This window comes from Phyllobates terribilis, unplaced genomic scaffold (genome assembly GCF_046119375.1).
Source record: "Phyllobates terribilis strain yellow unplaced genomic scaffold, ASM4611937v1 Scaffold_8__6_contigs__length_399053987, whole genome shotgun sequence".
In the NCBI taxonomy this organism is placed as follows: domain Eukaryota; kingdom Metazoa; phylum Chordata; class Amphibia; order Anura; family Dendrobatidae; genus Phyllobates; species Phyllobates terribilis.
Genome location: NW_027362768.1, coordinates 294,794,779 through 294,809,592, shown reverse-complemented (window position 1 = coordinate 294,809,592; position 14,814 = coordinate 294,794,779). Strand labels below are relative to the sequence as shown.

The window sequence follows — 14,814 nt, the reverse complement described above, 5'->3', positions numbered from 1 at the left end:
TGGACAGTTCCCAGTTTGTAACAGATTCCATGAGAAAGTGACTGCAAACTTATTGATTTGGACCGAACAAACCCCTTCAATGAATCAGGAGTATCTGACGAGTGGTGTACGCAGCAATACAAATCTTACTCTACTCGGAGTCTGGAGTAAAATTTTTGGCCTAAGGAACACTGCCGCCGCACGTCATGGATTAGATGAGCTATGGCAGCGCCATCACGTCCCAGCTCTGCTCATTATGATGGAGGAGGGAGAAACTGGTCTTAAAATGCCTAAAGTTGCAACATTTTTGCAGACCTCCTCCTTGCGCAAAAAATTTGCACTTTTCAAAAACAATTTACACCAGAAAACCTGCGAAATTGCTTTGATGAATCAGGCCCCTGAAGCTGAAAAATAAAGTGCTTGTCGCTTCTTTTACAACAGAACCTGAAGGAAACTTCTCCAAACTAGACACTGTCATATCAAAAAACTGCAAGAAAAGGAGTTTGAACTCTAGTGCCACCTATTGGAAGTAGCAATTCTTCAAATCATTATCGACCCTTTAACGAGTCTTGAATAGAGATGAGCGTTGTTCTACTCGAACTGTTCGCCAATCTCAAATTCGAGCTGTTTTGGGCGGTGTTCGAGCCGTTCGGCGAACACGAACAATTTGAGAAAAATTCGGCTGTTCGAGGTTATGTTCGATAACTGTTCGTGCACCAAAATCATAACTGGATTTTTTCTCAGTAATGATGAAAATTAATGTTAATACGCAGTTTGAGTGTACAGCGGGGTGGGGGGAGGGGCAGGGGATGGATCTCTGCATGAACAATGAAGATCATCATTTTTTTTGTCTCTTTCCCGCATTTGCAGTGGGGAGGTGCAATCTGTCAGCCTATCAGCAGCGCACACACGGAGCGAAGTGCTTTTTTTCACACAAGCAAGGGCATGTGTCATTGGCAGTGTATGTCACATGTCCTTGCCCTATAAGACCCAGCCATTTTCCCCGTCACCACCATTTTCTCACTGCTGCAGCTGCGTGTTAGACGGCACCGCTGTTGCTGTGTGCGCTATACCTTGTTAATTTCAAGCCAATTTTCGCACAAATCTACAGATAGCTTGGGAGTAGGGAATAGTTGTGATTGCAGTCCTTTTAAGGACTAGGTTACATCAGTTCCTATCAGTTTTTGCCAGGCAGGTCTGTGCCAGTGCTGTGCAAGTTTTTTTTCACAGCATTTGGCTGAATCTAGCAAAGCTAATCCTTTTTGGCCTATTGCAGAGTGTGTTAGTCAGTGGAGTAGCCTATCTGTGTTGCAAGATATACCACCTGTGTATAGAATACCAATTTTTTTACTGCACCTAGTGAAGTAAAATCTTTTGGGCATAGCATCATTCTATTAGTCCATCTATACTGACCTCCATCAGGTTGCAAACTGAATATAATTTTTTTCTGCATCTAGCTCTGAAAAAATATTGGGCTTCTAGCTGTGTGTGGGACTTGTTGTATTAGTCCATCTATACTGACCTCCATCAGGTTGCAAACTGAATATATTTTCTTCTGCATCTACCTCTGAAAAAATATTGGGCTTCTAGCTGTGTGTGGGACTTGTTGTATTAGTCCATCTATACTGACCTCCATCAGGTTGCAAACTGAATATATTTTTTCTGCATCTACCTCTGAAAAAATATTGGGCTTCTAGCTGTGTGTGGGACTTGTTGTATTAGTCCATCTATACTGACCTCCATCAGGTTGCAAACTGAATATATTTTTTTCTGCATCTACCTCTGAAAAAATATTGGGCTTCTAGCTGTGTGTGGGACTTGTTGTATTAGTCCATCTATACTGACCTCCATCAGGTTGCAAACTGAATATATTTTTTTCTGCATCTACCTCTGAAAAAATATTGGGCTTCTAGCTGTGTGTGGGACTTGTTCTATTAATCCATCTATACAGACCTCCATCAGGTTGCAAACTGAATATATTTTTTTCTGCATCTACCTCTGAAAAAATATTTGGCCTTCTAGCAGTGTGTGGGACTTTCTCTATTAGTCCATCTATACTGACCTCCATCAGGTTGCAAATTAAAAATAATTTTTATCTGCATCTAGCTCTGAAAAAATATTTGGCCTTCTAGCAGTGTGTGGGACTTTCTTTATTAGTCCATCTATACTGACCTCCATCAGGTTGCAAATTGAATATAATTTTTTTCTGCATCTAACCCAGCCAATAGTTTTGGCCTAATACCACAGTTTGGCCACTCAGCTCTGCTCGGTTCCCATCCATTGTTTTTTTGTGCAAACAACTCCAGAGTTGTTAATTAGTTAACCACCAAAATGAGTGGAAAAAGGCCTGCTGCTGGTGGAAAGGGGAATAGGCGTGTTGGGAAGGGGAAAAAAGGTTGTGTCCGTGGGGTAGGTGTTTACTCATACTATAGCCTGGGAATCAGAGGTAGACTCCAGCGCTTCTGTGAATCCAGACGAGGAAATGATCTGCACTGATGCCCAGAATCTTTGAGTCGGATCCAGGACCAGACGCAGAAGGTTCTGACCATAATGTAGACCCTCATTCCCAAACTGTAACTCCTGTTGGTGGAGACAATGAGGAAGACGATGATAAGACTCAAATACCTGATTGGAGCGACAACTTTAGTTTTTTGTCAGGGCAGGAACAGGTTGGCTCTGAGGACGACGGGTGTGATAACGCACAGGGTGATGATGATGAGGTTGGAGATCCCACTTACTGTCAACCCACAGTCAGCCAAGAGATGAGGTCAACAGAGGAGGTGGAGGAAGATGCTAGTGACGACGAGGTCAGGTTGCGCCTTCCTGGACAGAGACGTAGTACTGGAAGCACGTCAACAACTGCATCCTCAAACACAACTCTGCCTCTCACCACAAGTCGTGGTGGCTCTTCAGGTCGCATGGGTGCTAAGCCTTGCATAGCCTGGGCATTTTTTCAGATCGATAAAGATGACCCAACTCGTGTTACTGTAACATTTGTCAGCAAAAGCTAAGTAGAGGCCAAAAAATACATAGTTTGAGTACTTCATGCATGAACCGGCACATGGACATGAAGCATAAGTTGCAGTGGGAAGCTCAGTGTGCTACAATGCGGCCTAGCCGGCCGGGCCAACCACCGTCTGCCATATCTTGTGCATCCGCGACCTCTTCATCCTCTGTGACTGGGGGGACAGCAGTCACACCTGTTTTGGGGCGCAGACCTGCCACCTCTTTACCCGCAACAGCCAGCGTGATTGGCAGGTCATCATTTTCTTTGGAGGTGGTAACACCAGCTGGTGTTGAGCGCTGTCCGACATCGATAGCACCACCTTTGGATCAAGGCAACCTAACATGTCCGCCTGCATCTTCCTCACAGACCGGCAGTTTGCCGGGGACACCCTTATCAACCCCGTCTAAGCACAATAGCCAGCCCTCGGTCCCTCAGATGTGGACAAGTAAAAGAACATTTCCTCCTAGCCATGAGAAAGCTAAGAGGTTGAATTTCACCATCTGCAAGTTCTTGGCTACAGAAATGCTGCCTTTCCGCCTGGTGGACACAGAGGATTTTCGAGACCTTATGTCCGTCGCAGTGCCCCAGTACCAGATGCCCAGTCGGCACTACTTCTCAAAGAAAGGTGTGCCTGCGCTCCACCAGCATGTCGCACACAACATCACCGCTTCTTTGAGAAACTCTGTGTGTGACAGGGTGCATTTCACCACAGACACTTGGACGAGTAGGCATGGACAGGGGCGTTACATGTCGCTGACTGGGCACTGGGTAACTATGGTGACAGCAGGACAAGGGGCTGCTGTCCAAGTCTTGCCGTCCCCACGAGTTGTGCGTCAATCCTCTTTATGTCAAAGTTCCTCCTCTGCTTCTGCCTCCTCAACCTCCTCTCGGTCTTCCACCTGCACCCAAAGCCTGTCTGGTCATGCCACAAGCTTTCTAACTGCGCAGAAGGGATCCTGCACACCTCCTTACTATGCTGGCAGTAGGGCTCAACGTCATCAGGCGGTTTTTACATTGAAATGTCTGGGAAATGTGAGTCACACAGCTGAGGAGTTGTGGTCAGCTCTGGAGAACCAATTTCATGAATGGTTGTCTCCACTGGACCTGAAACCAGGGAAGGCCGTGTGCGACAATGCTGCAAACCTGGGTGCGGCCCTTCGCCGGGGCAATGTCACACACGTGCCTTGTATGGCTCACGTGTTGAACCTGGTTGTCCAGCAATTTTTAGCCCACTATCCCAGACTAGATGGCCTTCTGCAGAGGGCACGGTCGCTGTGTGCTCACTTTCGCTGTTCGCATCCCGCAGCTCAGCGACTTACATCTCTACAGAAGTCGTTGGGCCTGCCAATTCACCGGCTAAAATGCGATGTGCCTACCCGGTGGAATTCAACTCTGCACATGTTTCAGCGACTGTGGCAGCACCGACAAGCCCTGGTGCAATACCTTCTGACGTATAGCCTGGGCCAACGAGATCCAGAGGGGCAAATCACGCTGGAGGAGTGGTCTCAGATCAGGGACCTATGCACCCTTCTGCACAGTTTTGAAATGGCGACGAAGATGTTTAGTGCTGACGATGCCATTATCAGCATGACTATTCCGGTGATTTACATGCTGGAGCACATGTTAAACAGAATTCGGAGTCAGGTGGTGGCACAAGAGGAGGTGGAGGAAGTAGAGGAGGAGGAGTTGTATGCGGAAGGGCTAACATCTGCAAGGTCCAGACGGTCGGCAGCACCAAGGCGGCAGGCATGTGAGGGTGGGGGAGATGGTTTTACCAGGGCTCATGGTAGCAGCCAAACTATTGAGGAAGGTGCAGGAGCCCAGGAAGAAGTGGAGGACGAACTGATGGAAGACTCATCAGATGAGGGAGACCTTGATCACATTTCTATTGTGCGAGGTTGGGGGGAGAGGACAGAGGAAGGAAGCATGATTGTTACCTCGCCACCAACACAACAGGGACTTGGTGCTCCTGGATGCGCAACACACATGAGTGCCTTCTTGCTGCACTACCTGCAACATGACCCTCGAATTGTGAGAATTAGAAATAATCCTGACTACTGGGTTGCCACACTGTTAGATCCCCGGTACAAAAGTAAATTTGCAGAAATTATTCCTGCCATAGAAAGGGATGCACGCATGCAGGAGTATCAGCAGAGACTGTTGCAGAATCTTACATGTGCTTTTCCACAAAATACCAGTGGTGCACGTAGTGAATCTCACAGTTCCAACTTGCCAACCGTGGGACCGTCAAGTGTTCAGCACTCAAACCGTAACAGAACCACAGTATCTGCTGGTAACATCAATTTTGCGGAATCATTTCACCACTTTTTTAGCCCATCCTTTGCAAGGCCACAGGAGACAAGAAGTCTGACACATAGTCAACGCCTAGAGACGATGGTACAGGAGTATCTCCAAGTAAACATTGAAGCCACGACTGTGTCACTGGACCCTTGCTCTTTTTGGGCTTCCAATCTGGATAAATGGCCGGAGCTAGCCACTTACGCCTTGGAGATCTTGTCATGCCCCGCAGCCAGCGTTCTGTCTGAACGTGTGTTCAGCGCTGCTGGTGGTGTGCTGACAGGTAAGCGCACGCGGCTCTCCACTGATAATGTAGACAGACTCGCGTTCATAAAGATGAACAAATCATGGATCCGAAACGACTTTTCTACCCCTGTGTCATCCTGGGGAGAGTAAAAGCTTGATGATTGGTTAAAATCACCCTACCAACCGTTTTAAGCTTTCAAATTACTAATCATGTTTATCTGTATCTTGACTGGAAAATAATTTGGGCTTTGTAGCAGTGTGCAGCACTGATCCTATTAGGCCATCTATACTAAAGCTTCACCAGATTTAAAATTAATAATAATTTTTAGCTGCATCTAGCCCGGAAAATAATTTTGGGGCTCCGAGATGCGCAAGACACATGAGTGCCTTCTTGCTGCACTACCTGCAGCATGACCCTCATATTGTCAGAATTCGAAGTAATCATGACTACTGGGTTGCCACACTCTTAGATCCCCCAAACTTTTCGATCAACCTTTTCATTTTAATAAAGACCAAAAAAATGGTCATTTTTGAAATTATAAGCATTAGCAGGTTGTTAGAAACTGAAATCAAACAGTTTTCAACTCAAAACTTTATTCTAGGTGATGTTACATTTTCACATAGGACCCCTTGTTCGAAAGGAGCTTCTGAACTCTCTCGTCCATTGAATTTGTCAGGTTTTGGATGGTTTCTGCTTCAATTGTTTTGCATGAGGACAGAATACCCTCCCAGAGCTGTTGCTTAGATGTGAACTGCCTCCCGCCATCATAGACACTCCTTTTAATGATGCTCCAAAGGTTCTGAATGGGGTAGAGGTCAGGGGAGCATGGGGGTCACACCATAAGTTTGTCCCCTTTTATGCCCATATCAGCCAGAGATGCAGATGTTTTATGTGCAGCATGAGATGGTGCATTATCATGCAGAAAAATGATCTTGCTGTGAAATACACGGTTCTTCTTCTTGAACCATGGCAGGAAGTGCTGTTTGAGAAAATCCACATACATTATGGAGTTCATCTTTAGCGCCTTCAGGGATCCTAAAGGGGCCGACAATCTCTCTCCCCATGATTCCAGCCCAAAACATTACTCCACCTCCTCCTTGTTGGCGCTGTAGCCGTGTTTGCGTGGGGTGTCCATCAACCAGCCATCTTCCACTCCATCCATCTGGACCATCGAGCGCTGCACGGCACTCATCCGTGAACAAAACAGTTTTGAAATCAGTCTTCATGTAATGTTTGGCCCACTGGAGCCGTTTCTGCTTGTGTGAAATGGATAGAGGAGGTCGACAGGATGGCGTATGCACAGCTGCAAACCTCTGAAGGACCCTGCATCTTGTTGTTCGGGGGACGTTGGAGGCACAAGCAACTTCAAAAACTTGTCTGCTGCTATGACAAGGCTTTTTTGCCGCTGCTCTTTCAACCTGACGTAATTGCCTGTAGGAAAGAGTCCTCAATTTGCCCTTATCAGCACGCACACGTGTGTACTGTGAATCAGCTACATACTTCTTGATTGCCAAGACACTTCATCCTGATCATCGCACAATGTTGATTGTAGTCATGCCTTGACCTAAACACTCCACAATTTGTTGCTTCTCAGCAGCTGACACATCCTTTTTCTTTCCCATTTTGGCAGAAAATGTAGGCTGCTTAATAATGTGAGAGAGCCTTCTTAAGTAGTCTTGCCTTTCATTGAACACACCTGCCAAACTAATTAGCACAGGTGTCTGCAATTGCTTACAGTGATATAAAGAGCCCTGACACACATCACCATCAATGAGTTTAACTGACAAACAAACAAATTCTTCCCTTATCACTCCTAAACACTTTTTGCATAATAATTTGGAACGCGGTGTACATGTGCTTTTCCACAAAACACCAGTGGTTCACGTAGTGAATCTTACAGTTCTAACTTGCCAACCGTGGTCTGTATGGAGTTGTTCAATAAAGGGCCCAAAATTAAGATAACATAGATGGGAGAGGTCTCTATGAATAGGAATTCCTAAGTATTTGATACCCTGTGAGGGCCAGGCAAAGGGAAAGTTGGACTGGATGGAATCCTATATGGATTTAGGGAGGGAGACATCGAGGGCCTCAGACTTCGCTGCATTGATTTTAAAATTTTACCATGTAACAAAGTGATCTATTTCAGCCATAACAGCATGGATGGATATATGTGATTGAGTGATATATACTAGGACATCATCAGCAAATAGAGAGCACTTGTACTCGGTGCCTCCCACCTCAATCCACCTAATATTGGGGTTATGGCGAATTGATGAGAGCAGGTGCTCCGTCACTAGGATGTATAAGAGAGGGGACAGAGAACATCCCTGCCTTGTCCCATTGGTGATTGTGAAAGGTGATGAAAATGTTCTGACGCGCCCCCTGGGCCTTGGGACACCCGGAGCCAGACCCTTTTTGGTGGATGCTGGTGGTTGTAGTCTCCGTGGCGGCAACCCGGTTCCGTGGCTCAGGGCGGTCAAACCAGTGGCGGAACTATTTATGTGGTTTTGATGTTTAAATGTCCGACTACGCCACCCGTGGATTGCAGTCAGAGTGAACCGCCGCTCCAGGGCAGACCACTGAGGCTGGTGTTGTGGGTGCAGCAGAGCGTAGCATAACTCACCACGGGAGGAGTATAGCCTCAGGGCAGTGTATGCGGAGGATGGGGGTGATGGTGCAGGGCAGCAGCAGTAATGACACGGAGTCAGTGATGCAGTCCAGGGCCTTTACTCACAGTTCTTATTATCCAGACCACGTCTGCAGGTAACGGCTGCCCACGTCGTACTGTGCTCACCAGGTGAGGGGCTCAGACAACTCCCAGATAACTTTGGAGTGCTTCACAGGACCCCCTTTGTGTGTCCTTTGTCTGGCCTTTCTTACCAACCCTTCTGTCCGGCTGCCTCGGGCCTCCTCTTGGTAAACTTGGCGCCAGTTTCCCTGACCCTATGTGGTGCCTTCCTAGCGGGTGTAGCGAGGGGCTGCGCCACATAAAATGTCACAGCCTCCTGTTTCTAGCTGAGGGTCGTTTCCTGCCTCCACTAGTTTCGGGGACCGGTCTCCCCCTTTGGCCTGACCCCTCCACGCAGGTGGATTCGGGCGTGCGGTGGCGACTCGCCCGTCCGCACCCCTGAGATCCCTTCGTTCCTCGTTCCTGGAGCCTTCTCCGCTCCTCTTCCTTCCTTCTCCCTCTTCCAGGCCTGGGCCTCTGTTACTAGGCCCGCCTCCGGAGCAGAGCTCATGCAGAGCCCCTGCTCCCTGCCACTTCTGCTCAGTCTTCTCTGCACTGAACTAAGATGGTGCCCACCTTTTATACTCCCTTCTCAATGCACCCAGGAACTGCTTCCTCCCTGCTCCTGCACTACAGGGTTCCCCTTCCTCAGTGTTCCCTCCCCCCACTCCAGCCAGGGACAGGGACTGTCGTGCCCATCTCAGGGGCATATTGGTCGCCCTGCCCCACGGCAATGTGGTGTAATGCATGCAGGTGTCGGGTCCTGATCCACACTACATCCTTACCTGAGAGTGAGATATCACACCTCTGGGTGAGGTGCAATACCTCTGTAGCAACCGAGCCCTCAGGGTGCTACAGTTCCATTTATCTTCAGCCTAGGTGACGTATTGCGATACAGGGCCGTGATTTTGGCTATAAAAGGGTCCTCTAGACCCCTACCCCAAGCTTTTTAAGAGAATCATATATGGCGTGCCAGGAGACTCTATGGAATGCTTTCTCAGCATCCAACGAGAGTATCTAATTACAAATTTTTAACTGCATCTAGCCCAGGAAATACTTTGTGCCTAGTAGCAGGGTCTGCTAGTCAGCGGATTATCCCGGCTGTTAAGCAAGCTACACCACCTGTAGTTTGGACACTTAATTTTTTCAAAGGAAATGCTTCGGGACCACGGGATACTCAGTGAAGAGCATCAGGAGGCACCCCAAGGCATAGGGGCTCGGACTGGCAGTAGGATGCCTTGCGGTGGACAGCCGAGCTCGATCCTTATAAAAGCTTTTTAACTGCAGCAGCTTTAGTGGACGCTACTGGAGCTGGAATTACGCGGCTGCTGGCATGAGACTTGCCCTCCAATAGATCCTTGTAAATGGATTTAAAGTGTATTCATTCAAATTAGAGGGACAATTTAAATTAAAAAGCTTAGAGCTGCCTCCACCACAGGGGGGCTCGCTCGACCCACCAGCGGACAGGCACCAGTATTGGGAGAGGGGGGCTGGCCGTCAGGGTTCACCGCGGCTCTGGCACAAACCCGGCGACACGGAGATGGCACGGGCAGGAGCGGACTGAACGTGTCGGCTTCTCACTTTTTGGATTTTAGAAGGGCATGACATGCCTATATCTGTGTCTCCCCCTCCTTTTACTCCTCCACCTCTTTTCTTTTCGCATGACTATATGTACTTGTCACTTTTCCATGTGTTAGTTGTGTCTTCTGAGCAGTTTGTCAGCTTTTGGACACCTTTGAAGGTGTTTTCTATGTGTTTCTATGTGTTTTTGTTTGCCTGCCATTGGTTTTAACGGTGTTCGAAGGTGTTCGACGAACAGTTCGACGAACAGTTCGGCGAACACACGGGTGTTCGACGAACCGAACCGAACTCGAACACTACGGGGGTGGCTCAACACTAGTCTTGAAATGTGACTTAGGATAAAAGTGAAATCCGCACGCCTAGCATGTTACTCTCCACAAGGAGAAACGTTACCCCTTAGATCCCAGTCTTAGCCTCTCACTCTGCCAAATCCGATCTCATACTTCCCACTGATGAGGGGCAATACCCTGAAACACTGTGCCTGCAAATTGAGACTCTAATTTGGTTTTTATCCTAAGTCATATTTCAAGGCTTGTTAAGGGGTCAATAATGACTAGTAGGATTGCTACTGCCAATAGGTGGCACTTGAGTTCATGTTCTCTTCTTCTCTGAAGAGACAGTTTGCGTATTTAATTACCCAGAGGAGCATGCTAGGCATTTAAGTCTCCTCATATTGGCATTCCAGACCTAGCATGTTACTCTCCACAAGGAGAAACCTTACACCTTAGATGCCAATCTTAGTCTCTCACCTAGCCAAATCAGATCTCACACTTTGCACTGACGAGGGGCAATTCCCACGAAACAGTGTGTCTTAAAATTGAGATTCTGATTTGGCTTTTATCCTAAGTTATATTACAAGGCTTGTTAAAGAGTTGATAATGACTTGGCGGTGGCGCTATAGAGTTCAAGTCCTCTTCCTCTCTGAAGAGATAATTTGCATGTTTAATTTCCCAGAGGAACATGCAAGGCATTTAAGTTTCCTCATACTGGTGTGCCAGACCTGACATGTCACTCTCCACAAGGAGAAACCTTATTACTTTGATCATTTTCTCTGTCGCTTCATTGGGGGATGCGGGAATCATGTTTGTATGCTGCCACCTGGAGGTAGACTCTAAGAATACATCTTAGAAAAAAAGCTGACTTTTCCCACTAGCCTACCATCACCACACGTTTTTCTCAAAATTGCTAAGTCCTTTTTAATCTTTTATTACAGGGAAGAACTGTATAGCAAGACCCTCGCTGGCAGCATCACCGCACCACCCCTGCTCATAGTGTTCTACAAGATGCACTCTAGCATTGACCCAATGTGGCATGTCCGGCATCTGGGTAAGTCTGACTGAGGTTTCAAGCCTCATCATAACAGGCTGGGGCTACACAGCGACATTTGTGCAACTTGTCGGTAACTATTTTTTTTTTTTAGACCTGTAAAAAAAGCAGCCATGTCATAGACGTTTTGCATGCATGGTAAAATTCCCCTATATATAGTGCTCTGTGGCAAGAAGTTAAATGTCTATGATCCCGTATACACCTAAGCAAAACAGGATAGTATCCCACAGATTAATGTAATTGTATATTTAGTATAGGTAACCGCCTACATTGCTCAGAGAAGAGCAATAGGAAATACCACAGTGTCTAAAATGATGATAGCTACACACCATAATATATACAACATGAATATATCACCACAAAATTTATGCGTGACCAAAGCGATATATACCTTCTTTACATGCTACCTCAGAGATATCCGCATACAAGAGGAAGTAATAGTGTAGACATCATCTTCTTAAAAAGGGAAATAGAACAACTCAGTGAGACAGCTTAGTGTTCTAAGCAACTAATAAGGAAGGCTGTAATACTTTGAGTCATGGTGAGTGACAGCGTGGGGCTCAGAATGGGACCGGCAGGGCACCTCGACGCGCGTTTCACATCACGGTTTTGTCAGGAGGCAGACATGTTGACACATTTACAAAGCCGTTTTAAATGTCAGCGCTTGAGTGTAAACTACAGGAAAAAAAACACAAATGAAAGTATTCATAGAAACCTTTTACTTAGAATTTCAAGTGTTACTCCAATACTTAAAGGGGTTGTCCAGTAAAAACATTGTATCACCTATACACAGGAAAGGTGATAACTTGCTGATCTATGGATGTCCACTGCTCCATTCTAACGGGGATAAAAGTTTTTCGTTCTTCCAATCAGTGCAGATCCGAGTGATCGGACTCCTCTGATCAACAAGCTATCACCTATCCTATAAATAGGAAATAACTTGTTTTCACGAGACAACGCCTTTCAGCATATCTGTCCTTTCAAGCAAAACCTGTAGTAAGGCCTCATTCTCATTCTCCATAACAGGTTAAAACTGCTTTTGGTGCACATGCCACTCTAATAAGTCTGCAAACTATCCTGAGTCTCATGCTCTGTAACTTGCTATCTACTCCTTTTTTTTCTCGAGGCCGGGGGGGAAGTGGGTCGGCGAATGGCAAACAGTTCCTCTTCGTCATTCTGCCAGCACTATTGTTGCTAGAACTTTCTGACCCTTACATTATTTTCATTGACCAGTGGTGTGCCTGCACAAAAGAGAAGGTCCGTCTCTCTATTATGCCACTATGGTGCTGTATAAGGCCTCTTTCACACCTCCTAACATTTCTGGTACTTGAAAAACCAGTACCGGAGATATCCGTGTCTGTGTGGCAACTGTGTGCCCCATCAGTATCACATGTACCGGCGACTGGAATTCAGTAGTACAGTTAGCACTCTTTCCCGGCGCCGGGTGCTGAAGGAATCGCTCATCATTGTCCCCTGCTTGCTCTGCGATCAGCGTGAGCAAGGGACAATGTTGACAGTTGTATTCTGCCCCCGCTGTCTACAACAAGTGTAAAAGTAAGAATAAAATATAAAGCACATTATACTCACCCTTACATTTAATTCCGCGAAGCCATTGTCCTCTGTAAACAAAGCAAAAATAAATAAACACAATATCGCTCACCTGTCCGAAGTATAAACAATTCAATGTCCCGCGCCACAATCCATCTGTGCGACATTTGTGCATCAGCATGAGCGGTGGCTTGAGGCGACTGCACATGCTGAGGAGCAGAGGAGAATGACTCACTGCAGCGAGCAGGCCCCTGAACTGCACTGAGAGGTGTCCTGTCACTCACTGAGCTCAGCACAAGTCAGGGACCTGCTTGCTGCATCGCGTCATTCTCTTCTGCTCCTCAGCGAGTGCGGTCACCTCAAGTCACCGCTCTTTCTGATGAAGAAATGTTGCACAGATGGATTACGGCTTGGGACACTGGATTATTTACACTTCGGACTGGTGAGGGATATTATTATTTATTTTTGGTTTGTTTACAGGGGACAATGGCTTAAGGGAATTAGGTGTATAGGTGAGTATAATGAGTTTTTTATTTTATTCTTACTTTTACACTTGTAGACAGCGGAGGCAGAATAAAACTGTCAACTTTGTCCCTTGCTCGCGCTGATCTCAGCGCAAGCAGGGGACAATGATGAGAGCTGCCTTCAGCACTCAGCGCTTGGGAACAGCACGAACTGTACCGCTGATTCCCAGCCACCGGTACGTGTCACATTGATGACATACAGATGTCACCCATGTGTCATCAGTGTACACGTGTGCGGGACGTATTGTGGCCCATACGGCGTGCAAAAACGTACATGTCTGCGTGTTTTGCCCACGGACGCACGGTCTGTGGAAACACACTTGTATGTGCGCAGATTAATAGGTCTATGTGTGTATGTGTCTCCAGTATGTGTGAAAACTGTCACCACACATACCAGAGACACTGACATGTGAAAGAGGCCTTAGGCAGACAGGAGCACAGGAAAGACCCATCTCCACTTCCTATAAGGCCTCTTTCACATGTCAGTGTTTTGAGTACGTGAGGTGTCCGTTTCCACACGAACCGGAGACACTTATACACGTAGACCCATTCAAATAAATGGGTCTGTGCACATGGAGCACGTGTCCGTTTTTTACACGCTGCAGGGGCCTCAAAACGTCCCACACCGATGACACACGGATGTCATCCGTGTGTCATCATTGTGACATATACCGGCGCCTTGGAATCAGCGGTACATTTAGAGCTGTTCCCAAGCGCCGGGTGCTGAAGGAATCATTCATCATTGTCCCCTGCTTGCACTGTGATCAGCACCAGCAGGGGACAATGTTTAGAGTTGTATTGTGCCCCCGCTGTGTCCAGCAAGTGTATAAATAAGAATAAAATAAAAAATCCTTATACTCACCTGTCCGAAGTTGAAGAAATCCAGTGTCCCACACTGTAATCCATCTGACCGACAGGCGACCTCACACGCTCAGGAGCAGGGCAGAATGACTCGCTCCAGCGAGCGGACCCCTGACCTGCGCTGAGCTTAATGGTGTCTTGTCACTCAGTGAGCTCTGCGCAGGTCAGGGACCTGCTCCCTGCAGTGAGTCATTCTCCTCTGCTTCTCAGTGTGTGCAGTCGCCTCAAGCCAGGTGAGTATAATGATTTTTTATTTTATTCTTATTTTTACATGTTTTGGAGACATCGGAAACAGAATAGTACTCTCAACATTTTCCCTTGCTAGCGCTGATCACAACGCAACCAGGGGACAATGATGAGTGATTCCTCCAGCACCTTGCGCTTGTGAACAGCGCAAACTGTACCGCTGATTCCCTGGTGCCGGTACGTGTGATAATGATGCTGCACACGTATGCCACACAGGTACACACGGACACGGATATCTCCGGTAATGTTTTTTCCAGTACTGGAAATATCCCGACGTGTGAGAGAGCAATGTCTCTGCTGGTTTCCAGTTATTAGAGCTAAGCTCATTGTAGAGTCACAGTTGACAACTGCATGAATAGAAAAAAAAGACCTGAAATTGGTAAAGGAACAGTAAAGTAAAATGATAACATTTTAACCAGTTGAAATTGCAAACATTTCTTCGCAGTAGGATTAGTTTTTATTGATTTTT

The 14,814-nt window shown here is 46.8% G+C and overlaps 1 protein-coding gene across 2 annotated transcripts in view; it reads left to right on the top strand.

Moving 5' to 3' along the window:
• The window catches only part of GLT8D1 (glycosyltransferase 8 domain containing 1), a 35,885-nt gene that overhangs the window by 18,468 nt on the left and 2,603 nt on the right, over positions 1 to 14,814 (top strand). For both annotated transcript variants that reach the window (XM_073644444.1, XM_073644442.1), the window contains exon 9: positions 11,054 to 11,166. In XM_073644444.1, the coding sequence (XP_073500545.1) occupies positions 11,054 to 11,166 (113 nt within the window). The remainder of the gene's footprint in view (positions 1 to 11,053; positions 11,167 to 14,814) is intronic.